The 25,270-nt window shown below is 41.1% G+C and overlaps 2 protein-coding genes across 2 annotated transcripts; both read left to right on the top strand.

Moving 5' to 3' along the window:
* The first annotated feature begins 23 nt into the window (after positions 1 to 23).
* On the top strand, positions 24 to 4,806 carry LOC128454516 (apical endosomal glycoprotein). The gene is made up of 8 exons (XM_053437928.1): positions 24 to 111; positions 2,396 to 2,524; positions 3,105 to 3,224; positions 3,364 to 3,451; positions 3,551 to 3,716; positions 4,047 to 4,260; positions 4,541 to 4,669; positions 4,793 to 4,806. Coding segments are annotated over exons 1-8 (861 nt in total). The 5' UTR covers positions 24 to 110.
* A 1,148-nt stretch (positions 4,807 to 5,954) lies between these two features.
* si:ch211-106h4.4 (MAM and LDL-receptor class A domain-containing protein 1) lies at positions 5,955 to 25,259 on the top strand. Its single transcript, XM_053437927.1, has 42 exons — positions 5,955 to 6,210; positions 6,510 to 6,600; positions 6,700 to 6,840; positions 7,160 to 7,288; positions 7,776 to 7,909; positions 8,026 to 8,194; positions 8,764 to 8,883; positions 9,054 to 9,208; positions 9,309 to 9,404; positions 9,840 to 9,930; positions 10,018 to 10,137; positions 10,816 to 10,918; positions 11,014 to 11,164; positions 11,280 to 11,499; positions 11,982 to 12,105; positions 12,590 to 12,719; positions 12,809 to 12,887; positions 12,986 to 13,141; positions 13,640 to 13,765; positions 13,883 to 14,098; positions 14,187 to 14,306; positions 17,042 to 17,203; positions 17,321 to 17,412; positions 17,897 to 18,064; positions 18,353 to 18,550; positions 18,657 to 18,765; positions 19,489 to 19,611; positions 19,779 to 19,878; positions 20,036 to 20,195; positions 20,608 to 20,722; positions 20,853 to 20,996; positions 21,125 to 21,312; positions 21,602 to 21,767; positions 22,203 to 22,421; positions 22,622 to 22,800; positions 23,318 to 23,555; positions 23,715 to 23,874; positions 23,961 to 24,075; positions 24,317 to 24,437; positions 24,730 to 24,826; positions 24,909 to 24,951; positions 25,030 to 25,259. Exons 1-42 carry the CDS (start codon positions 5,995 to 5,997, stop codon positions 25,114 to 25,116), a joined length of 5,871 nt encoding a protein of 1,956 aa, XP_053293902.1. The 5' UTR covers positions 5,955 to 5,994; the 3' UTR covers positions 25,117 to 25,259.
* Positions 25,260 to 25,270: the final 11 nt, after the last annotated feature.

Genomic DNA, 25,270 nt, shown 5'->3' with positions numbered 1-25,270 from the left:
TTCACTTGTTTTTTTCTCGCACAGATGTCACACTCCAGAAAGGACAACAAGTGGCCCCATTCACTTCCTGTCCAGTGGAGAAGGAAGAAAGACGTTTTGAAGAGATCCGTAGTAAGAATTGGCTTTAAGTGATACATGTCTGTACAGACTTTTATAACTTAAAGCTTTCGGCGAATACTACAACTGCATTGAATTGTTTCTCTTGGTCGTCTTGTCTCTTTGAATCTATCGTTGCATGATTATGAGCTCTAACCACAGTTGAGCCACACAGTCCGTGGAAATACACGTTTTCTACTCCTCGAAATTTATGCTGTAAAAGTAGGACAATCGAGAAATATCTGCAGAAGAAGACACAGTAGATGGCGGTAATGCACCTTGACGTTGGTGAACCTGCCTACAAACCGAACAAAGAAGAAGAATTTATTTTGTCAAGATCTCTTTTCTACTTTGTATTTTTGATTTTCATCACAAAACCCCTTTATTGCAAAGAACACATTTTCAGTTTTTGTTACCCTGTGTGCGTTTGTGTCCAGAATTCAATTATATTTCAAAACATGAATGAAACTGTCATACAAATGTGTTATTGAGGAGGAACTACAATCACATAAAGAGACAAAAAGTGTGAGTGATAACATATAAATGTTCTATTGTCGGTGTAAGCATTCACTGGTTAGTTGTGGGATTATGAGACTAGGTTAGTAGAGTGATATTTCATTGTTGCTGATTAGGAACATTTTGTCCATCCTGAGTGTAGCAACACAATATCCTGTTTTGGGGCAGAGGCTTTCAGATGTTGAGGTTTGTTCTCCAACTCTTCCTTAACATCTATCATAGCATTTTGTATTCTCACTTCCTCTTTGGTTATTCTCCTTTTTGCTTAAGAGGTCTGTGCCGAAATATAAAAATTAGCGACTGCAAAGACGGCTCTTATACAGGAAGAGAATACACTAGTACATAATAATAAAGCATTGTTGGTGTTGGTTTGCACTGTTGTCATGTTTGTGTGTGCTTGTGTTTGTGCGCGCATGTCTATCTGTAGTTATGAAGGCCAATTTTGGTTCAACACCAGTATTGTGAGGATATTTTGACTTTGTGAGAACATTTTGCAGAGTCCTCACAGATGCAATGGATTGTTTGAGGGTTAAGACTTAGTTTTATGGTCAGGGTTAGAATTGGGTTCAGTTTAGAGTTAGGGCCAAGCATTTTATTGTGATGGTTAAGGTTAGGGTGAGGGGTTAGGGATCGCTTTAAGCTAATGAGTGGCATCACAATTACAGAATCCAACGACGAGCTTTGGATTGGACTGAATGACAGGACGACAGAGGGGCTGCTTGACTGGAGCGACCACTCTGCAGTCAGCTTCACCAGCTGGGAGTATGGGAAGCCGATGTCTACTGAGGGGGGATGTAAAAAGTATTATGTGGGTATAATGGTGCATATAAATACTTCTATTCATAAATGTGCACATCCTCCATCTAGAGGACAGGTGGTGGATAGGATTGGTTATCCTTTATAATGAATGAGAGGTGAGATTGCTCTATTGCTCTGTTACACATAAAACACCGGCATGATTAGTTCAAAGTTTAAGTACCAACCTTTTGAACCCTGTGCCTGGAAAACATTTACACCACGAGCTGAGACTATGAAAATGGAATCTGAATTTTCCTGGTGCTTTTATACTGGAGCTGGAATGTCAGATAAGATGCAGTTAAGTGTGTATATGTGATACACAGACAGCTTTTGCACCTTTCATATTTCTGATGGACACACACCTAAATTACAATCTAAACTAACTCCCCCCTGTAAACCTCATTTCTCACTTAACCATCTCCCCACAGTTTTTACGTGCTTCTATTTACAACAGGAGACAATAAATTCTGGATTAGCTGAGTTTTTTTTTTACATTAGGTCATTCTTGTAATCTTAAGCGGTGCTTCGTTCAAGTAAAGCCATAAAGACAAGCAGCGGAAATGTGATGCAGTTCACACTGGACTTTAAGCTGATCTCTACCGATAATGACTCCTGGCTGTAGCTCAAATGTTGAAAGACTTTCACTCTCAATTACTGGGACAGAAACTGTTGATATAGGAGGGTAACCGGGATTAACGGTAATGCATTAAGGATTGCAGTTTTTCTTTGGACTTTGAATATGAAGCAGCTGTTTATTCTGTCAGGTAAGAGTCTTCAAATCTAAACAGCACACACATTTCTGTATCACTTTGTGTCTTATATCTAGTGTTCATCCTTTCATGTCCAGACTGGTCAAATGTTGTAACGGTGAGGAAGAAGTCACCAGAGCTTTTACTCATATAAACTATTATGTACAATGAAGATTATTGTCACATTCCTTCCCCAGGTTCTCTTCTTTTAATCTAAAGAAAAACTCTCTTCACAGTGTTCTTGGTCTCTGTGTCTTCTTGTCCTGATGGGGACTTCGACTGCACATCAGGAGAATGTCTTCCTCCGGAACTTGTCTGTGATTTTAAGGAGGATTGTAAAGACGGCTCTGATGAGGAATTTTGTGGTATGAAGTCTCAACTTTTCCTAAGCTTATGTTACCAAACCACACACATTCTGTTTTAAGAATACCAACATTTGATTTTGGTTCATCTGAGCAAAGTCTTTTAGCTATCACATTATGTATTTGTTTCCAGAACAGAACTCTAAATCCATTAAAAAAAAAGCATTAAGCTTCACAATCATATTAATCTAATTCTTCTGAGTTCAGTTACTTTAAAAATACAAAAGAATCATCTGTTCTATCTAAATCACTTTGGAAAACATTATGAGTTCAGGTTACTAGGGGCCAGGGGAGATGTCAGCTCCTAATGACTCTAGTTGTCTAGACTCTTGTTTTCCTCTAAATTTGTATTGTCTATGGACAAATATAAGACGCTGAGCCTATTCACCAATTGACAGCAGAATGGTTTATAGGAAGGTTTTTAATGTAATTAAAGAACGGAAAATACAAACACAATGCATTTATCAAATAACTACTGGGAAGCTCTCAGACTCACATTATCTTTGAATTTGAATACTCGTTGGCTCTAACAATCATAAAAACACTAAGAATTGTTTTCTCTGCTGCCCTCCTTTACCTTAAGGTTCGTGTGACTTTGAGCGTCACACCTGTGGCTGGAATGACACCTCCCAACATTGGAGATGGCAGATTGCAAACATGACTTCAATACCTGGACTGGACCACACCACAGGAACCCCTCTTGGTGATTATTAACTTCCTGTCAGGATCCATTTGTCCCATTACTTTGTGAATCAGTGCAGTGGCTAAGTGCTAATTGAAGTCACACAAGGTAGAAGTGCTTTATTGGTTTAAGAGATATAACCTTTGTCTGATAATTGCAGGACACGTCATGCATGCATGTACAGATTTTTTGATGGTGAGTTTGGAGTTTGCTGTTGTCAACGGGGCAGCCCTAGGATGCCAGATCAGGTACTGACAATAAATAAATATCCGTGATGTGGAAGTTGTCGTATACCCTCATTGCAGCAGTGGACTGATTTGTGCGATTGTTCTGTACATATTTTTCAGTTTCTGGTTCTACATTGTTAATGGCAAGCCTTCATCATCATCAGGCTTAAAAGTAAAAATGGTCCGAGGCGAAGCTGAGGTGGAGCTGCTGGAGCCTCCTATAAGGCAAACAGTCAGCTGGGAGAAGGCCACAGCTTTCATTGGTAATCAGCCAGGGGGATACAAGGTTAGTAAAACATCCTGTAGGATTTCAGGTTGTCAACAGACATAGTAATTTTAACACAATTTAAGGTCAGGCTAAACTATTTAAACTCATTTTAATACTTAAACAATTTATTTCCATTTATGATTTTTAGATTTATGGTGTTGTTCTTATGTTTTTATACCTCTGCGCTGGAGATAGCCAGTGGCTGCACGGAGCCATGATGTTTTCGGGGTTTTCTGTCCATAAGTTAAATGTCATTGCAAACCGTTATTCTCAAGAAAAAGTTTAGTGTTAAAAAAAACTAAATCCTTTTCAGAACAAATGGAGAGTAAAACACTTTTGTTTCTACAGCTGCTCTTTTCCTTCAAAGCGTCCATTATTGGGCCCAATGAAATTATGCTGGACGATGTCAGATTTGAAAACTGTGGCGAGGCCGATGTCCCCACTGGATCAGACCAGCTCTCATGTGATTTTGAAAATGACAGCTGCTCATGGTACCATGACAAGACTGCAAGCATTTCTTGGGAAAGGAAGAACAAGTTCTGGCTAGACCTTAATAGGGAGGGTGAGTGTTTCTAATTCTAGGAATTCAGTTTTTACTTTGTGGAAACAGTTATATTGGGGTAAGCATAATAAAAACAAATAAGAATAAAGGCTTTAAAACTCTATTTTAATTCTTAGTCACTCTATAAGACTCACAGTTATGTGGGTTCAGGGCAGTTACCAGTTGCAGCCCCTGCAGCATTTGCTGTGCATAATAAATAATCACCCATATTAGGATTCTGTGTTTATTCTTATTCCGTTAGCTTCTGCCTTAGTAGTTTCTTTTTATTTGTCTTCCACAGGCTACTACATGCTCATAAAAGCCAAATACAATCTAAACATCTCCTCAGCAGCCAGACTCGTCAGCCTCCCTCAACCTGCAGGTCAAATATGTGTGAGCTTCTGGTACCACATATTTGGCAACAGCATAGGTACGTGCCCTCATTGTCCATACAGCCCTTCCAGATCAAATTAAATGTACATGCAAAAAAAAAGCAAAAACAATATTTACTGCATTTTCTAAGATACGTATTTAATAGGTCTGTTTTTCTCAGCCTATTCCCCTTAATGGACAAGTTCTGTTTGTGTGTTCCTATTTTCAGGTACACTGAAGTTTATTGTTAAGCATCCTGGTGAACCAGAGACTCTTGTGTGGATGAGGAGTGGCACACAGGGAAACAAATGGCGATTTGCTGATCTTACCTTCAACAGTAACAAGACAATACAGGTCTTCTTATTGTTCTTTTTTTCTGTGTGTATGTCTTCTCCTGACAAGATTATTTTTACGAATGTTTTAAGAGCACCACTGAGAAGATAAAACATTTTATTTCCTGTGAAGAACAGGTACATTTAGATTTTTCAGAAGATAGGCAAGACCTCTGGTATCCTCATGTCAGAGTTTCTACACTTCCAACCACAAACACCGATCTTATTTCTGTGTCACTCTTGTTGTATATCCACAGTTCATATCACCGTAATCTTTTTCCTGTGTAACCATGTTTTAGCTTTAAGCATGTTCGAAAAAGTTGCGTCTTGGTGCCCTGTTCAGCTGTTTGACTTTGTAATCAAATAAATACTAATATTTAACTCTTATTCTCTTGAGCTCTGCTCTAAAATTGATTCAAAATGTTCTCCAGTTTATTATAGAGGCTGTGGTCGGTGGTACTCAGGGGAGCATAGCCTTCGATGACATAGCGGTGTCCCGCACGAATGGTTCCTGTCCGCCTGAGAGAGAGTGCACCTTCCAGGGTTCCCTCTGTGGTCTACGGCCTCAATCGTCTGCACCCTTCGAATGGAACCGGATCAGGGGGACGTCCCAACCACTTAATTCTTCAGGCCCTTCTGTAGATCACACTCTGGGGACAGAACAAGGTTTGCAGCTCCTTGAGAGTCTCACCTGGCTAATAGTACTGAAAAAAATAAATCAGAAAAAGCTATTTTATTTATCTTTTATTGCATTCAATGTTTTCACATTTGTAAACATTTTAATTCTTTGCAACAATTCATCTAGGGTGCGTCTGAAAACTGAATCTAATTTTCACAAATGTGCTTGTTGTTTGTGGTTAGCCTGATATGTTCCTTACCGGTATATGGTTTGAGTCATCATATATCATTTTGTGTGATCCTATGCTGAATAAAGCCACTTTTCTACAAACACTGTCAAGTAAAAAATAATAATAATAATAACCCCACCTTTCATGCAGGTTATTACCTGAGTGCCCAGTTGTGGAGTCACCCTGTGGGGTCCAGAGTAGCAATGATGACTGCTACGATGGAGCCCACCCCGCCAGATGGGGAATGTCTAATGTTCTGGTACTACATGGAGGGAAGTGGAGTGGGGAACCTCAGTGTGCACCTCCAGAGCCCTGACGGCCACAGGATATTAGAGAAGCTCTGGGACAGAAGTGGAGATCAGGGGAAGCACTGGAGACATGGGAGAGTGACGCTTTTCAGCCCAGATTCCAAGTATGAAGTAGGTTTACACAAACCAGGAGCACATTGATCAGATGAGTAGATTACATCAGAATCAGTTCACAAAACATGGCACTCTTGACTGCAAATATGTATAGTGCAGATGTAGATATTAGGTAATACTTCTCAATAGGGGAGGGGATCAGGGGACACTCATGCTTTTTTTATCATGTTTTAAAGTATATGTTGAGAAATTTCTGTAACTTCATACTTGTAAATGAAATATGTGGCAATAACTCCACTCATCTCATATGTAAAATTTTAATAAAAGTAATTTGTAATCGTATTTCTGAGTGACAGGTGATTTTTGAGGCGATAGCTGGGGACGGACCAAGGAGAGATATCGCTATTGACGACCTCATCGTCTTGAATGGTGCCTGTCCCCCGGCAGGTTAGTGACCAAGGAAATAGTGGGGGTGGGATGGGGGTGTTTGAGCAGGTTTATATGACTGCATGCTGTGTGTGTCTGTGCATCTCTTATTCCTTTCAGGTTTCTGTGACTTTGAGATGGACTTGTGCGGCTGGGTGAACAGCCCTCCAACAGAGTTCGGAGTGGACTGGGACTGGCTCTCGGGCAAAAGTGATGGTCGAATGATCCCAAGTAGGGACCACACCACAGATTCTTCTTTTGGTGAGTCACCACAAACACACAAAAACCAGCACCATATTCAGAGTTGTGTTTTTCAGTTTAAAAGAAATTGGTAGCCCAACAAGGATCCTCTGCTTGAGAAAAAAGTAAGACACTGCATACTTTATCTTCGAAGACTGGCAGAGTATATATCAGTGGATAATGTCACTTAATTGAGATTCTCCTTTTTATTCAGGGGGGTTTTATTTTTATTTTTCATGCAGCCATTATTAGAATTTGTAACTATGCATTTCCGTGCATGCACAGGTCACTGTTGGAAAACGACTCACCTTCATATTATGTCTTTTTTTTCTCTCTATAGGCCACTTTGCGTTCTTCCTGTTCCCTGATTCGAAAGTACAAGAAGTTGCTCGACTGGAGAGCGAGTCGATGGCAGCTGTGGACCGAGCTTGCCTGGAGCTCTGGCACTTCTCAACTGGGTGGTCATCAGGTACTGAGTACAATCTACAGTCTTATCTCTATCTTTTAAAATGAATTTATTTTGGGTCCTGGTCGCGATGTCACAACTGAATAGAATATAAGATGTAGATTATGACATTATAAACCAATTCAGAGTGATTATATGAAATAATGATATTATACTGTGTGTCATGATGATAATAATGTATTAAATATATTACTAAAATCTTAAAACACATAATAAGATTGATGATAAAGAGTATTTTACTCAATGTAAACACTACATAGCTTCAATAGAGTTTGACATGATGATAATTCTCCTATTGAGCTGCTTTGCAGGAAAATTATTCAGACATGTAAAGTTTCCATTTTTCACAGAAAAATGGAAATAAAAAAAGATGAAAAAGACAGCATGAGGTCTTACCAGTGAAAGAGCTTTTCTCATTGGTGCATTCAGATCTAATTTTCCTTCACAAATTATCAATGACATCTTTATATCCCATTTTTTCATCATCCAGGACTCTCGAAGATTACCCTGACAGTATTTGTGAAAGAGACAGCAGGAGTGCGCCCTGTGTGGAATACAAATGGATACTTGAATGAACCATGGATCCTGGACAGGGTGGATTACAATGCATCAGAGCCTCACCAGGTAGGGGTAACATTTAGAATTTGATGATCTACACTGAGGTAATTACTTGAGAAAATACTGTCGCTATAAATAAGAAATTAGAGCAAACTTTTAATCACCTTGAACCTTTATCACAGATTATTTTACAAGCCAGTTGTAACACATCGGATGTAAGCTTTGCCCTGGACGATGTCCACATCATCAGGGACAAGTCATGTGATGAGATGATCCCTACCACCACTTCGGCCCCTGCCACCATGACCACCCCTGCTCCTGCCTCTCCCATGGACTGCACCTTTGAACAAGGTGATGCTGGAAAAATTTGAGTTTCAGTAAAGTGTGTGATTAGTTAAAAAAATGCTTGAGTACAATCACAAAATGAAACCTCCACCAACCTGTTGAAGTGAATCAGTCAATTGCAGGCATGATTACTGTAAATGGCTCCTTGATAAACGTATAAGATCACGAAGACTCTTGCTAAAGACGCATACGATTTATTTTAAATAATCAAATAACTGACAGCGATGTTTGACTTTACAGATATTTAATCGATTTAAAGGCTCATACTAAACCACTGTTTTGTTTTGTGACCATCTGTGTGTTTGAAGTATCATAAATATACAGTTGCGTAATTTATACAACCGTCAAGATCAACATTTCAAAGCTTCAGAATTAATTCAGCAAAGACTCTTTTTTACTACAGTAGCATAATGTAGACACCATAACTGACTTAGAACTTAATTACATCCATAAATATTTGACTTTTGCTTGTGTGCAGATATAAAGAATTTGTATGCTGAATATTCAGGAGTTGTCCTATTACCTATATAACAAAAACCTTATTCTAAGATTTCTAAAATGATCTTGTATAACAGGTCTGTGTGATTGGGTCCAAGAGACCAGTGGTGATTTTAACTGGACTGTCAGCAGTGGACTTCAAGTGGGACAACCCTGGGATGGACCTCAGTATGATCATACTGTTGGAAATAATCAAGGTACAAAACCATTGACAGTCACAAATGTGCATCCACGGTGAGGCTGTGGTGACCATCAGACCTCTTTGTAACCACTGTATACAGTCATGAACATAGTTAGACATAGAATTCAGAATGGCATACAGAATGATTTTCATGTCATTATGAAAACCACTATTTCGTTTATCAAGGTTCCTTTTTGCTGTTGAATGGATCCAGTACCAAGAATGGAGAGAGAGCAGCCGTCTCTGTTCCTGTCGTCAGTCCTTCACCACATATCTGTGTTGGTTTCTGGTATTACATGCTTGGACCTTCTGTGTCCACCCTGGATCTGCTCGTTCGAAATGTATGTAGCCCAGTTAGTTCTTCAGCAAACCTTCTGCAGCAGGTTTCGCTTGCAGCGTCTTTACCAGAGAACTACAATGACAATAACTGGTTTGTTCTAGAAATCCTCTGAGCTGTTAGTCTGGACTCGCAGAGGGACCCAGAATCCAGAGTGGATGAGCGCACAAGTAACCATCAACCAGAACGACACAACACAGGTATATTGTATCCAGTTTGCACAGCCTGACCAAACACAGATTTTTTTTTAATCCTTGTGATAGTGATATTTTTATTTTCCAAATTCGATAAATGTATTTCTGTCTACATTTGTATACATATAATGAACCCTTATATCTGTTTTTAAATCAACCGTGACAGTATTTTTATGAAGCAGATCAGTTTTCTATTCTCTTGTATGGACACTGTCATTTTGGCCTCTCTGCTCTGCAATTTCTTGTTACTTATTTGCCTTTATATATATATGTTTAGTAATACACTGTACTTTGGCAAATATATCCATTATGCTATTATCAGCATCAAATTTGTTTTGATTTCATGTATTTTATTATTTGCATCCTATTAGTTTAGCATTTAAAAATAGATGCTAACTTAATACAGTCTTCACAGAGTCACAAAATATCCTTTGTCCACAGATGGTGTTTACTGGTCATAGAAACACAAGCAGCCGAGGCTTCATTGCTGTTGACGACGTCACAGTGAGGGAGGGGGCCTGCACCAATCAGAGTGTGTAACGCAGACCCAGCACTGTCTGATGTTAACAGGAAGTGACAACATACCTCAAACTTATTTAACTTTTCTTTTAAATTCTAGAAATGTGTGGGTTTGACGCCAACTTGTGTGGCTTTGAGGAAGATTTCAGTCATAATGGGCGATGGGTTCGCAAAAGGGGAACACAACATCACGTGGATCACACCTATGGAACTGAAAATGGTGAGCGGAAAAACTGTGGCACCAAGCAACACACTGCAAACATGTGACTCAAAGCATCACAGTCTCACCACAACAAGATGGAGGCTTTAATGAATTGTGTTGAGCACTGGTTCCCGACTTGGTAACCTGTGACTCCACAATAACAAGGGTCGTGTTGCAATATACGGTAAATCAGAGATTAGTCTTTGAATGTTCTATCAACTCATGACTTTGTGACATACTGATGTTGCTTCACTTCTGAGTGTCACAAGCACTTGGTTGGGAATCGCTCTTTTAGAGTATGTAGTGTAAACTGAAAGCTTTTAATCAAAAGTTAGCACTGCCAGTGACATCGCTCATCACCACTTTGGTCCAGACTGAATACTGAATTGTTTCCACAGTTTGAATCTTACTGACTTTGGTGATCATCTGTTTTTTTACCATGAGATATAACATTTATCTTTCCCAGTATTTTGGTTTATGACCATATACCTGGAAATCTAAAGACTTTCCCATGAGCCTCAGCTGTACTTTTATGTTCAGTGCTGTCTAGTATATGTGAGCAACAGCCTCATTAAAATCGTGAACCCAGTAAAGATATATGTACTGAATATCAGCCTGTTTATCTTTACGATATTTGCATTTAGCTCAACACGATGCTAACCTCAGAGACGAAGCATGACTGTAACTCTTTGCCAGGTTTCTATGTGACTGTGATGGAAACAAATGCCACACAACCTGAAGTTGCCCAGCTGCTCACACCCGAGTTCTCTTCAGCTACAGAGATGTGTGTGCGCTTCTGGTAGGTCTATTGCTGTCGCAGCACACATTTAGCACATCACACTTGTCATCTGATGATCTGATTTTAATGTTTGCGCATTTACTGTGTGTCCTCAGGTACTGGTTACCCACTGGTTCCTCCAACAGCCTGGCTGTGCATGTGGTGCAGAGCGGGCAGCTGAGTGATGCCCTTTGGCAACGGTCTGGAGAGACCTCTACAGGCTGGGAGGTGGCAGAGGTCACCGTGTCCTTCCCGGGGAAATACCGTGTATGCTGTCTTTACCTTTTTGCTCTCTGACAATCAAACCATGAACAAACTGCATTCTGTATTTATCTGTCATTCCTGTGAGATGCCACCTAAAACAGTTCATGTACCTCACCAGGTGGGGTTCAGGGCTTTCCGACAGTCAGACACTGTGTCTGCGCCAAAACTAGATGATATTTATGTGAGGGATGGAGCCTGCAGTCCTCCAGGCAGCTGTGACTTTGAGTCCGGGCAGTGCAGCTGGATCAACATCCCTAAAGAAGATGGACATGATTGGGTGATGGCCAATGGGGGCTTCCATGGTCCACCGACAGACCACACCACTCAGAGCCCACAGGGTATGACCTCAGATGTACTCCCGCCAAACGTATTATGTTTCTTTATCACCGCAGTGAGAAATAATATGCCTTTTATTTAAAATGTAGTCAGTGATTTTGGTTATTTTGGATTCATTCTGAGATTACATTTGTAAGTTTATTTAAGTGCAAGTTCTAACCTTGAAATGATCAACGTTATCAGCTGCTCATAGTCACAGTCTGTTACTCATTAAGTTCTTTTTTTAGCAATGACTTATTTCCTTTTAGTGAAATTACCTCCTCCTTTCTCAAGTAAAGATTTGTTACCTCCTTTCTCGAGAAAAAACTTGTTACCGAGAAATGTATTTGGAATTTCCTTTTCAACAGTGTAACCAGAAGAGGCATGTTTTTGTTCTTAAAATGAGACATGAGTTGATCCATCATCAAATATTTAACTTGTAGACCAATTAAAATACAATAATCTAGTGCTGCAAGAAGTTGTGTTTGTTTTCTTTTGCATGTAGGTTGGTTTTTGTTGAGCTCATCACTTCACCTAAACCACAGCAGTCGTGCACAGGTAGTGTCCGAATGGATCCAAGTGAGGGAAACTACCTCCTGTCTCACCTTATGGTACTATATGGAAAACAGGTGAGCAAATACAAAACATCCAAGATCCACCACCATTCTCCCATGCTACAGTATGTGACAATGCAGAGGATGCACTTCATCCTGTTTACTCTGTTTAGTTTCCTCATTGACTTCCTGAGGAAGTGTGGACAAATGCCATTTAGACATGAATCATCTGCTCCACTTTGTGCAAGAGTACGAATATTCTGTGGCAGAGTTCAGTCTTAAGACAAACCTAATAATCGTTTCAACCCAAAGACAGCCAAAAAATGTGTCAGCGTAAAAAAACAAATGTGTAATTGTGAACAGATGAAAACCTGCAGAAGAGAAATTGATCAAATGAGTTTAGCTTTTTGCAGTATTATAGAAGTGGAACTTCTCCGAGGATCAGGGACCAGAGTTAATTGTTTTTTTGAGTTTTATGAAGTGAACAATGGCTTTATTTTAGTTAAACAAACATAACTAAAGCAGCTTTCACATATGAAATATGTCTGTTGTCTGTCAGTGACTCAGGGACCCTGCGGGTGTACAAGCGATCCGGGCCATTAGAGGAGGACCTGATGTTCCACAGTAACAGCAGTGGCAGGAGATGGAGCAGGTTTTCCCAATCTGTAGAGAAGACCAAACCCTTCCAGGTACTCACACATACAACAGTAAAATAATGAAGAGAACAGTTGTTATTATCAATGAGATTCACCTACTCCCTCAACTACACCACACTCAGCTGTGGATTGAAGCAGAGGCTCACAATAGAGGATTCATTGCCATTGACGACATCACTTTAACATCAGGGCCTTGTCAAGGTACTGATTCCGTTTGTTCCTGTAGTTTTTTACCGAAATATGTGTAATGCTATTTGAATAGATGATTAATATGAATGTAACTTTTCTTTTTATTGTAGTGAATGAAACAGGTTGGGGATTTGTGGGTTGCTCATTTGAAAATGGCACATGCGATTGGGTGGACACCAGCATGGGCCAGTTTCAGTGGGTGAGAGGAAGGAATGCTACAGGAAACATTGGACCCACTGTGGACAACACACTGGGCACTGAACAGGGTAGGACCACACTCTAACCCAATCTTAAATTTGTTTTACTCTGACTTGGGTTTATACTTCTTATATTCCAATTAACAACTTAACTATAATGTTAAATCAATTGCTTTCACTCAAAACATTTAGTGCATTTATTAGTCCCAATTCAAATGAACTGGGTTCTAGAAAGGGAAAGCATCAATCCATGGTGCCTTCCCATAGATACAGTGAACGAATGAATAAATGCACTAGAAAATAAAAGAGCATCAATAAACATCTTATCATTGTCTGCATTGAATATTGCATATTTCCCACAGTTTTTCATCTTTGAAATGCAGAGCTGTTTGAGGAAGTCCTCTATCATCCCCATTCTCCCGTCACCCTGCTACAACCTCTTTTCACAACTTTCCACCCCATGTCAACTTGATGAATCAGCTCTGGCTCCGTATTTTCTGCAGTATTCTGCTGACTATGGATTGAAAAAAAAAACTGTTCTCCCTGGTTCTTATCTGACCCGTTCAGGTTGGTACATGGCGGTGGATTCGGACAGAGGCGACAAGATAAGCCCTGCTGCCCTGCAGAGTCCCACCATGAAACAGGCCAGTGCCACCTGCACGCTCCACTTCTACTACAACCTTTATGGAGAGGGTATGTTTGGCAGATGCACATCGTTCGTGTATAGCCATTCAAAAATCAATACAAATCATGCATGTCCTTTAAATCTCTATTTGCGCATGCAGCCTGGTGTTCTGTGCCCTGTTTCAGATGTAGAACGGCTGAACGTGTCACTGCTGGAGGGCCCCAGGCCCACGACGCTGTGGTGGTTATCAGGCAGCCATGGAAATCTGTGGCAACGTGGGGAGGTGACGGTTGGTAGAATCCCTCAGGACTTCACCATCCTGTTTCAAGCCTCCAGAACCTTCAACAGGCCCGGACATATTGCCATTGATGACATACACTTCACAAACTGCACCCTGCCTGGTAAACTTAAAACCTTTTGGTTATTTATTTACACCTAGCATTTTCTAATGCTGATTTTACATTCAATCAATATTGTTTTTCTTCGTAGAGCCCCAGCCCATGTGTCCGGAGAGCAAATTTCTCTGCAACAACAGTGTGTGTGTTGACAACAACCAAGTGTGTGACTTCAGCGATGACTGTGGGGACCGGTCTGATGAAAGCAACTGTGGTGAGATATCATCATGATGTGAATGGTAGATTGTGCACTCTTACCTTATATATGAGTATTCATATATAGTGTTTGTATATTATATTCAGTGGCGGACTCAGGGGGGGGGCAGGGGGGGCGACCGCCCCCCCTCGTGCCTCCTTGGTTGAAAAAGCGCGCTAAAGTGCCGTAAAGAGTGGCGAATTACGAGAGAAAATCCGATAACGTGCTCAATGAGTGCCCTTCTAATGCCCTTACAGTGCCTACATGGTTGAAAAATTGCTCTCTAGAGTGGTGAATATGAGAGAAAGTGCCTTATTGGCTGCCCTTTACATAGGAAAACAATTGTTGAGTGCCCTCTATGGTAACCCTTCATACAATGAATTATGATGATGTGCCCTCTAGAGCAAGAAAATCCGATCTAGAACAAGAAACTCCGATAACGTGCTCAATGAGTGCCCTTCTAATGTCCTTATAGTGCCTACATGGTTGTAAAAATGCCCTCTAGAGTGGTGAATACGAGAGAAAGTGCCTTATTGGCTGCCCTTTACATAGGACAAAAAGTATTGGGTGCCCTCTATGGTGCCCCTTCATACAATTAATTATGATGATGTGCCCTCTAGAGCAAGAATATGGCAAAACGAAAAAACATGTTGTGGTAAGATAATGAGGTGCAGACGTTCCACTCTTTGGTAGCTGACGAAAGGGGAATGAGAAAGAGGCGTTACTTTCATGTGGCGTGCGTCGCTATAACGAACTGTAACATCGAGTGGTCCTGAAATCTGCATTGGATAACAAGTTTGCGATGTGACGGGAACAACAGGAAAGGAATTGGAGAATGTTGTAATGACACTCCTTGAGGAGAATGGACTGAAGTTGGAAGATGTCAGGGGCCAAGGCTACGATGGAGCTGCAAATATGAGTGGAAGCTACAAGGGTCTGCAGTCACGAATTCAGAGCCATAATGACAAAGCTTTATACGTGCACTGCCATGCCCACTGTCTGAACCTGGTCTTGGTTGAGAGTGCCAAATCAAACCAGCATTTTGTTAGGTTTTTCAACTTAGTGGAAAGTCTATACACATTTTTTGCCGGATCTACAAAACGCCATGCTGCGCTTGTTAAAATGCAACAGTCCATGTACCCTGACCAAAGGGTCTCCGAATTGAAAAGGCTGTCTGACACAAGGTGGGCATGCAGAGAAGACGCTCTGAGGTCCCTGAAGAAGGTTCTTTCTGCCGTCGTTAAGCTGCTTCGGAACATGGCTGACAGTGATCCACCAGACGCTGCAGCAGGTGATGCCCGGATGCTCCTGCGTAGCATAGATTTTGAGTTCATTCTATGCATGGAGATTACCACACCCATTTTCAATGAGACTGCCATCGCATCTGCTTCACTGCAGAAGAAAGACCTTGACTTGACAACATCATACACCATTGTGGAGGGAGTTATACAGAGAGTAAAAGCAATGAGGAAGGATGAGGAGTTCAAGGTCCTTTTTTCAAAGGCAAAAGGGAACTCAGAGGCAGCAGGAATTGAGGTTCCAGATGAAATTCCTGGACAAGCGAGACGCAGAAAGGTACCCCAAAAGTACAAATACAGCACCAAATCTGCTACGGAGGACTACCAAGCCCAAGACCTGGAGGAGCACTACCGGGGAAAGGTTTTCTTTACCTTCCTTGATACACTCTCCCAGGAGCTACACCGGAGGTTCAAGGGGAAGGATGAGACACCAACTGGGTTAATTCTTTCAGGCCTTCACTGCCTTACCATCCCAAGTCACTGGAAAGGCATGACAAATGACAGAGTTGCTCGATCTGTCAAAGATGTATGCAGATTTTATGATGTGGAGGAAGAAAATGTTGTCACCGAGCTCAAGGTGTTCCACTCATCATATGCTCTTCCCCCCAGCAACGTGAAAGCTGTGTTAAAGTGCCTGAAAGACAATGATGTGCAATCAGTTTTCCCTGGTCTGACTTTGCTACTAAAAACATATGCAACAATCCCGGTGACAACTGCTTCAGTAGAGCGATCATTCTCTAAACTGAAGCTAATAAAAACCCAGCTCAGAAACCGATGTGGGGAAAGTAGGCTCTCGGATCTTCTGCTGCTTTCCATCGAAAGGGATATTCCAATTGACTATAACGAGGTCATTGACATCTACAAACACATGGCCAAAAGAAGAATTCTCCTATGACTCCACCACCCACCATCTCCGTCCCCTGACAACTAAGCTCCCAAATCATAGCTTTCATTGTCATTATCACATCTGTTTGTGAAATACATGTTTATAGTTCCCTCTGTGTTTTGCTGTGTTTGTTGAATAAATATTGTAAATGTTTTATAGTTTCCTGTGTGGTTTTATCATAGAGGTGTAGTTATAATTGTAATTGTCAGTACCACATCATTAATTACTTTTATCTAGATCTCCTTATAATTTAATGCTTATCTTAATCAAGGATGAGGACTATTTCATCATACATGATGCATCATAGCTTTTGCACGCTGGTGGGGGCCCGTGTTGGGCAGAATGTGCCCTTTTAATTTTTTCGCCCCTGCCCTTCAAACAGTCTGAGTCCGCCACTGATTATATTACATACAATATATACCGTAGAGGGGCTGTAAAATATGTGGTGCCATTCTTGACTTGCAATATGTGGATATGACAACGTATGTACAGTATTATGTGTTCACTGGTTCTTGAATACCAGTTTATAGTTTGTCTTCCTTTCACCCCCCCTTTATATGATGATGTAGAAGAACAGGGTTTGATGGAGCGCTGCAGCTTCGAACAGGGCTTGTGTTCCTGGGCAGAGAGTGACGTGGACACCCCTGGAGAGGAGTGGCTGCTTCGGAAAGGACAGGACGCCTGGCCCGACCATGGGCCTCACAGGGATCACACCCAAAACTCTGATGCAGGTATTAGACTCCCTGAGACTCCTGGCAAAGGGGTGACTCATATTAATATAGTATATTTAATCATTCTTGTATCAATTCATCTCTACTCATGGTTTCCGTTTTGTTGTTATCATACAGGCCACTATGTGATACCTGGGACTTACCTCAAGACAAAGGGACAGACATCAGAGATTCTTTCCAAAACGTTACTACCTGTCTCGAACTGTACTGTGAGTTTACCTTATGTCGATCAAATGGATTGTTTATGCCCTTGAGATGAACCAGTTTCTTTTTCAAAGGGTCCTCGCAAGTCATCTTAATTAATTTCTCATTATTGGGGAGTGTAACCAGAAACCAAAACAGGAAAGCAGTAAATAGCCCCACTATAAAAAGTTAAATAGAAAAAACTAAATAAATCTTCATAAACTATTCATATCATAAAGGAGAAAGGTTTTGGAACTTTCGAGAATGTCCAGGCCTTGTTTAACTGCTTTAAAGTGTGTTAGATGTGTGTATTGAATGTCCGTCAACACACATTTTCTCCTGTACTTACCAAGCACAGCTCTAATAACCTTTGAATGCATCTGATACTATTAGAGTAATACCTTGCTGCTTATGTGTGAATATTTTATGAGCTTTTATTATCCATCTCATGCTCCTTCTTTTCTATGTTCCTCTCACCTCATTGTTGCAATAACTTCCTTTTCAATGTAGATGAGGTTCTTCTACTTCAGCCTTGACAATTCTACAGCCACACTGACAGCCCAGTCCAGGACACGAGGGTCCGGTAGTGGCGACAGACTGTTGTGGCTCAGGGAAAACTCACAGAGCTACAGCTGGCAGAGAGCAGAGGTCACGTTCTCCTCATCAGCCAGCAGCAAGGTCAGCGAGCACACAATTCGATTGACAGCTGAACGCTTAAGACAACTGAAGCCTCATTTCCAACCGTGTTCACAGATTGTTGATCCTGTCCCATGAGCAAGAAATAAAAGTTGCAGCAATTAGCTTGAAATGTTTTTTAAACGTGTAGAACAATCAGACTTGAGAATGTGCAGGCCCTCAGGTAAAGTATCTGTAGATGAAAGCACTCTACTGATAGTTAACTGCGCAATACTTGGGAATAGTGGGAATAATACAAAGAAGTTGAGAGTATTTGATTTTATATCTCAGATCGTCTTCAGATATGAGCACGGTGATGGTCGCAGAGGGAAGGTTGCACTAGATGACGTATCTTTTTCCAAAGAGTGTGAATTTGACCCCGACAACAACGAGCTCCCTGACACGTCGCCCACCTCCCCCCCATCTCCAACCTTTAACACACCCACATCTCAAGGCTCAACCTCAACAGGATCAATCAGCCCCTGTCCGGTAGGCAACTTGACACATCGACAGTCAATTCTCTGAAGATTTAAAATATTCCATACAACAGGTCCTCTAACGTCATGATTTGTGTTCCCTGTCTTTGGTGCTGCAGGATAATACATTTTTCTGTTGGAGGTCGGCTGGAAAAGTTTGTGTTCCGTCCACCTCACTGTGTGACTATCAACTAGACTGTCCCCAGGGGGAGGACGAGGACGGCTGTGGTGAGAGCTGCATTTTGCATGGATCTTTAACAGGCCCGAGAGACCTGCAGTAAAATTGACAAGTGGTCATTAGTCAGCGACTTTCTCAATATTTTCAACTGAGGGAAAAAGACAAGTTAATAATAATAATAATTGTATTTTATATGTCACTGGTCATTAAAGAACAAAACGACATACGTTTCAGCAAGATTGGGTGCAGGTAAGTTGTAAAAGCAGGAACTGATTGGCCAAATCAACCAGTGTTTAAAAGCCTCCATGTGGAGACAGCTGACACAGCAGGGGATTGGAGGGAAATTCTTCAAAAGGGACAAACAATCACAAAGGTCAAAGCTAAAGAATCCATGCTAATTAACACAGAAATTAATTTAAAGGCAAAAGTAGTGAGGGCTTTTGTTGCAATATGATGCTTGAAAAAGAGACGTAAGTAATATGTCCCTGCATGCTGATACAACTTGTGGATATTGTGTCATTTAATTTGTTTCAACATCAGCCAGTGAGACATCAGCCTGCCGGACAACATGACCAAGTTCTTTCATAATTTACGATCAATTCAAGTATATGGACAACACACATGACCTTTATCATTGGACAAAAATAAATGTTCTCGGAAGCAAAATGTGTCACAAAACCAAATGAAATAAAAAAACGGTGAAACATTAACCAATGTTCTCCCCCCTCTTTTCCCAGCAGTATTACTCATGCTTTTTGTTATCGTCAATGTAGGTCCATGCTCATTTGAGAGGGATCAATGCAAATGGACTGACTCCAGTGAAGGACAGAGCCCGTGGCAGAGACAGAAAGCCAGCAACTCCACCGAGCCGCCCACTGATCACACCACAGACACAGGTGACTCTAGTGGATAAGTTACTGATTCATTGGTTGATTTTGTGGATCCACAGGAAGAGAAATCAATTGATAACATGCCTAATCTCTGAACTGATCCCAGTGCAGCAATTGAATCAACCTGTTAGGAGTAAATGTTGTCGATTCAGGATGTGCTCCCTTGTTCTCAGGCTTCTACATGAGGGTGAATTTCAGTCAGGGGTCAACACAGAACGAATCCCGGCTTCAGAGTCCCTCACTCCCCCTGTCATCCCACTACTGTCAGGTTCAGTGAGTGACAACCGCGGCATCGATCGTCACATTTGTTTTTGATTCAAAGTCGTATATGAATTGCTCAATGCTCCACACCTCCCCCATCGTTCTACCACTCAACTGTCTTCCCATTCCAACGCTCTCCCCTCCTTCCTTCCTTCTTTCCTCAACCCAGGTTTCACTTCCACATCAGTTCTGTGAGTGCTGGGTCACTCAGAGTGCTTATGCAGCAAGCTGAGGGGAGTGAAGCAATCCTGTGGTCACGTAGTCACAACACTGTCTCCCATTGGACTGCAGAGACTCTGCTTCTCGGCCTGCAACAGCAGCCTTATAAGGTGTACGCTCATGTAGTCTTTGAATCTTTATGCAGGGGACACGGGAATGTGCAGTTTTATTAACCTGAATAAACGAAGGGAGAAACAAATAAAAAATCCTGTCACCAAGTCTCTACCCAGATGAACATTTTATTTAGGGAGATTTTACATGAATCTGTAGAATCCCAAAACCTTAAAAGTGTTTAATTTGTTATTTGTCTCAAATAAACCACCCATCGTTATATTTTTAATGCATTGGATCTGATAACTATTTGTGCAAATGATCAAGTAATGTATCAGAATGTGGTTAACAAAAAACAAGTCATGTGCAATTGTATTATCACATATGTATTTGTATGTACTAGTCTTCTAAATATGTTTGCAAATGTGCCCAAATATGCAGTATTTCTCATATGCAAATGTCTATTTTCAGGTTTTGTTCAGTGGTATGAATACAGTCACTCAGGAGGCCAAAGCCGCTGGAGGTTGTATTTTAGCTGTGGATGACATCTCTTTTTTAAACTGTGATAAATCCTACAGACCACCAGGTAAATGTGATTTCAACATGTGAGTTTATTTATAATATGTAGTTGTGGTATTGGGTGTTATGTGATTCTACATCCATACCTCTACCATGTTTAAATGGACATCTAACGTTATTGTGTCTTTCCTCCTCAGCTCTGTCTGCTTATAGCTGCCCTTTTGAAGATGGCCTGTGTCTTTGGGTGCAGGGAGCTGAGGATGAGCTTGACTGGCTCAGCACATCCGGCGCCACCGAAACCCCCAACACGGGACCTGCAGGAGACCACACTACGGGCAAAGGTCACAACCATTACAAAATAGTTTTTGAAAACATACAGTATTACACGTAGGATCAAAAGATTATCATTGACTTTGTCGTTCACACTCGCACCTCCGGATAATTTAAAGTCGTCTATGTTCCTTATTAGGGAATTACCTTTATATTAAGAGTTCAACACCAAGTGTGAAGGGGAACATGGCTCAGATGAAGTCTGCACTGCTGCCACCTGCTGGAGAAAAGGGATACTGTCTCACATTTTGGTACCACATGTTTGGAGCTACCGTGGGATCTCTGAAGCTGTTTCTACACTCAGCTGATCCCTTGAAGAAAACACTGGTAAAACATAAATAAATAATAATAGTTTTCGTACTTTGTGGGGTTTTTTTTATTAAAGTTGCTGCGTGAAAAATATGTGAGGGTTTTTGCTGTGAAGCTGATTGAGAAATATTTGCTTCCACCTCATTTTCTCTCCGTTTTTATACTTTTCACCTAATTGTGAAATTCTGATTGCAAAATAACATCAATTCATGGTATATGGAGTGCAAGTTGCACAGTTTGCATAGTGCGGTGTTGCAAAACCATCCCCACATCCTCATTGTAAGTGAATCACCCTCCGTCCTTGTAGGTGTGGCAGAAATCGAGAAATCAAGGGGATGAGTGGCTGCTGGTGCAGACCCACGTGATGCTGCAGAAAGTCCACCAAGTGATTCTGGAGGCTACAGTGGGAGGAGAGGCGGGAGATATCGCCATTGATGACATCGCCCTCCTCAGTGGACCGTGTCCTGCCTCGGGTAATTGGGCTAAAGCTGCAGAACACTTATTTTTAACATGTGGATTTATTTGATGGATGTTAGATGTTTTCTCCATCGAGATCCATGAATCTCTACCTGAGAAATCCTGGAAAATGTCAAAAACGCACGATCTTTCAAAGTTAAAGAAAATAAATTGTGGATCCTTTACAAAAGTTAATTGGTCTTCCAATAAAAAAATGATCAATAAAATACAAACATTTACTTGAATGTTCAGTTAGACTCACAGATTAACTGATTTCAATGTTAAAGGTCAAAGGTCATGTTGAACTCATATGTGTCTTGAAGAAATGCATGTAGATTGAAACTGCACTGGTTGACAGAGGCATACAATATTTGTATGCCTCTGTATTTCCCGTATTTCTAGTTTTATAATGCATTCCAAAATATTATTATTTATATATTATTATCTTGTAGATTTGTGTGACTTTGAGGAGGGGAGTTGTAACTGGCAGCAGGAGACCACTGATGACTTTGATTGGGTCAGAGACTCGGGCTCCACTACCAACCCCAACACAGGACCAGACACCGACCACACCACCAGCACACCCATGGGCCACTACTACTACCTACCCTCCTCTGCTGCCGACAGCACCGACCAGAAAGCTGCAATGTCTTCACCCCTGTACCCTGCAGGTCAGAGTCACAATGACCAGACAGATCTGCTTATCAATTCAATTTTGCTCTTTAAGAAAACACTAATAACTTGACTTTGAAGTATTCTAAATTTTTACAAAGGTAAAAGACGAAGACGATATTGAGCTGCTGTTGATATTCAGTGTAATATCTCTGATGAAATGAATTTTATTGAGGTTTTCCTTCCTATGGCCGCTCAGGAAAAGGAGCTTGTGTGCAGCTGTGGTACCACATGTATGGAAAAGGCGTGGGGACGCTGAATGTTTACCAGCAGGGTGAAGACGGGAAGGAAGCTCTGATCTTCTCTCAGACAGGAGACCAGGGCCGGCTGTGGAGGTTCGCTCAGGCTTCACTTCTGCCTCGTGTTCAGCCTTACAGGGTGAGTCACAAAGACCAACCCACAACCGGTGGTGACACACAGTCACTGTGGGAAAGAGATAGACACTGGTGAGAGGTTACTAACTAAACTTACTAAGGTTCTGCATTTTCGTACAATTACCGTAGTGCCTTACTTGACTATTTCCAATGAATATTGCCCCTCACTATATTTACTTTGCAGCTGTAGTTGCTTTTGAATTTACAGATTAGGCTCATGTACTATGCATTGTTGAATTACTGAGATACTTCTACTCTCAAAAGTATTTTAAAGTGGACTGATTCTCTGCACTGACATTTGGGCTTTTACAGATATTTACCACTTAATTGGATGAGGAAGTTAAAACCAAATACTTTTTCATCTCAAATGTAATTATTGACAAATCATATAATATACAATAAACTGATGGCGTCTGAAAATTGAACCACAATGTTATCTAAAAAGAGTGAGATGACATCTAAAACTTGTCTCATATATAGTTTATCCAGCAGCTTCCATCATCACACGCTGTGTGTTTCAGATTGTGGTGGAAGGTGTGAAGTCTGGCTCCACTCAGGAGGGAGACATGGCTTTTGATGACGTACATCTGACGGAGGCTCAGTGTCCTTCTCATGGATTCTGTGACTTTGAGATCAACATGTGCAGCTGGAGCAACCTGGGTGGAGACGTTGACCAGGGGAACTGGCTCCGCGGCAAAGGGGACTCTCCGAACCCCAACACCGGACCCAGTTTGGATCACACCACCAACTCAACACATGGTGATGATTTAAATAATATACAGATCTTATTCTAGGTATCTATAAAACACAAAGTCTGACTGGGCTGTTATCTGTATATCATGGTTAGACCATCTGCACATTCATGTCTGCAAAAAGAATATAAGAGCTGATCCCGTCATTCCTAACGGTTTCCCACAGGTTATTATCTGTATGTGGATAGCTTAGTGGGAGAGTGGGGAGACAGGTCCTTCCTGATCAGTGATGTGTTCCAGCCGTCCAGTAGAGGGCACTGTCTCATCTTCTGGTACCACATGCATGGCAGCCATGTTGGGACTCTCAGAGTTTTCATAAATGACAGGTAACTAACTGTTCATGTCGAAAGAGAAGAAACATGAATGTCTTAATTAACTTTTTAAATAAAATGAGTGTTTTCCTGTCCTGTAGAAAAATGCAATCAGGTGGAAGTGAAGAAGGGAATCTGAAGTGGATTGAGTCGGGCGACAGGGGAGATGAGTGGCAGATGGCTCAAGTGCCTATTCAACATGAAGATGCATTCTGGGTAACTATTGGATTATGGTGGTTTTTATCAGAGATAATTCAGTCAGGTGGTCATAAATTTATAATAATAAATTTAAAAATACAGCTGAAATGCTTGGTCAAGATCAAAACGTGTCATCTGATCAGGAAGCCGGGAAAAACTGAACAGATTAACCAGTGAAATGATTTGTACGCTTCAGAGTTTTCTGATGAATATGAAGAATATGTCCAGATTCTGACTAACTTTGTATTTTACGCCACAGTTCGTGTTTGTGTATCAGAGGGGGGAGAATAAAGGTGGGGACGTCGCTCTCGATGACATCACCATCTTCCCCGGCAGCTGTTACACAGACCCCCCCATCGACCCTCCTGATGAACACTCTGGTAACTGGAACTCCTCCTCAACTAATTCAACGGAGCATCTTTCGTATTATCTCAGATGCAATGAGTATATATCGAGATGCATTTACCTTATAATTTGATAAGATAAGAACCAATAAATCGCCTTCACTTAAAAAGCACTTGCATAAAGTTTTTGGGACAAATGTGCTTTTAACCCAAACTTAAATGAATTTAAAGTTTTATTCCAAGAGGTAAATGGATTGTTCACAGAAACACATGCAGGGAATGTGCTGATTTGAAATGCTGAGCTCTTGTGATGTTTCTTCGTCTGCAGATATGTTGTCCCTGGGCCTCTCAGTGGGTCTGACTCTGTTGGCTGGAGTGGTCCTCACCGCCTTCCTCTTCAGGATGAACAAGAGACGCTGCACAATGTCAATACATCATAATGAACATAATGTCACTGAGGAATAGTCATGTGTGTTGTTGGCTGACTTTTCTGTTTGTGTGTCTTAGGAACCAGAATTCAATGTTTGACCTCTTTGACTGCAAAACAGGTGTAAGTACTCAGTGTCTGACAGCGAAGCATCTTGTCTTGACTCAACTCAGATGATAAAACATGTTTTTTTCTTTTCAGGACACACAACATGGAGCTGAATCGGACCTTTCCTTTGACAACAGGCTGTACGAAATCGACGCCAGTGTTGGTTCATCTGACACTTAGACCAGATTCATGATTATAATAAAACAAATCCATCATAAAGTATGTAAATTATTCCCGTGAACTTCTGATTCCACTAAAACCATGTACAAGATGAAACCGTCACGTGGTATTGTGCTGAGAAAAATAAACGACTGTTCAACTGGGGTTGTTTTCA

The sequence above is a fragment of the Pleuronectes platessa genome, chromosome 13 (genome assembly GCF_947347685.1).
Source record: "Pleuronectes platessa chromosome 13, fPlePla1.1, whole genome shotgun sequence".
In the NCBI taxonomy this organism is placed as follows: Eukaryota; Metazoa; Chordata; class Actinopteri; order Pleuronectiformes; family Pleuronectidae; genus Pleuronectes; species Pleuronectes platessa.
This window is presented reverse-complemented; position numbering and strand designations above follow the sequence as displayed.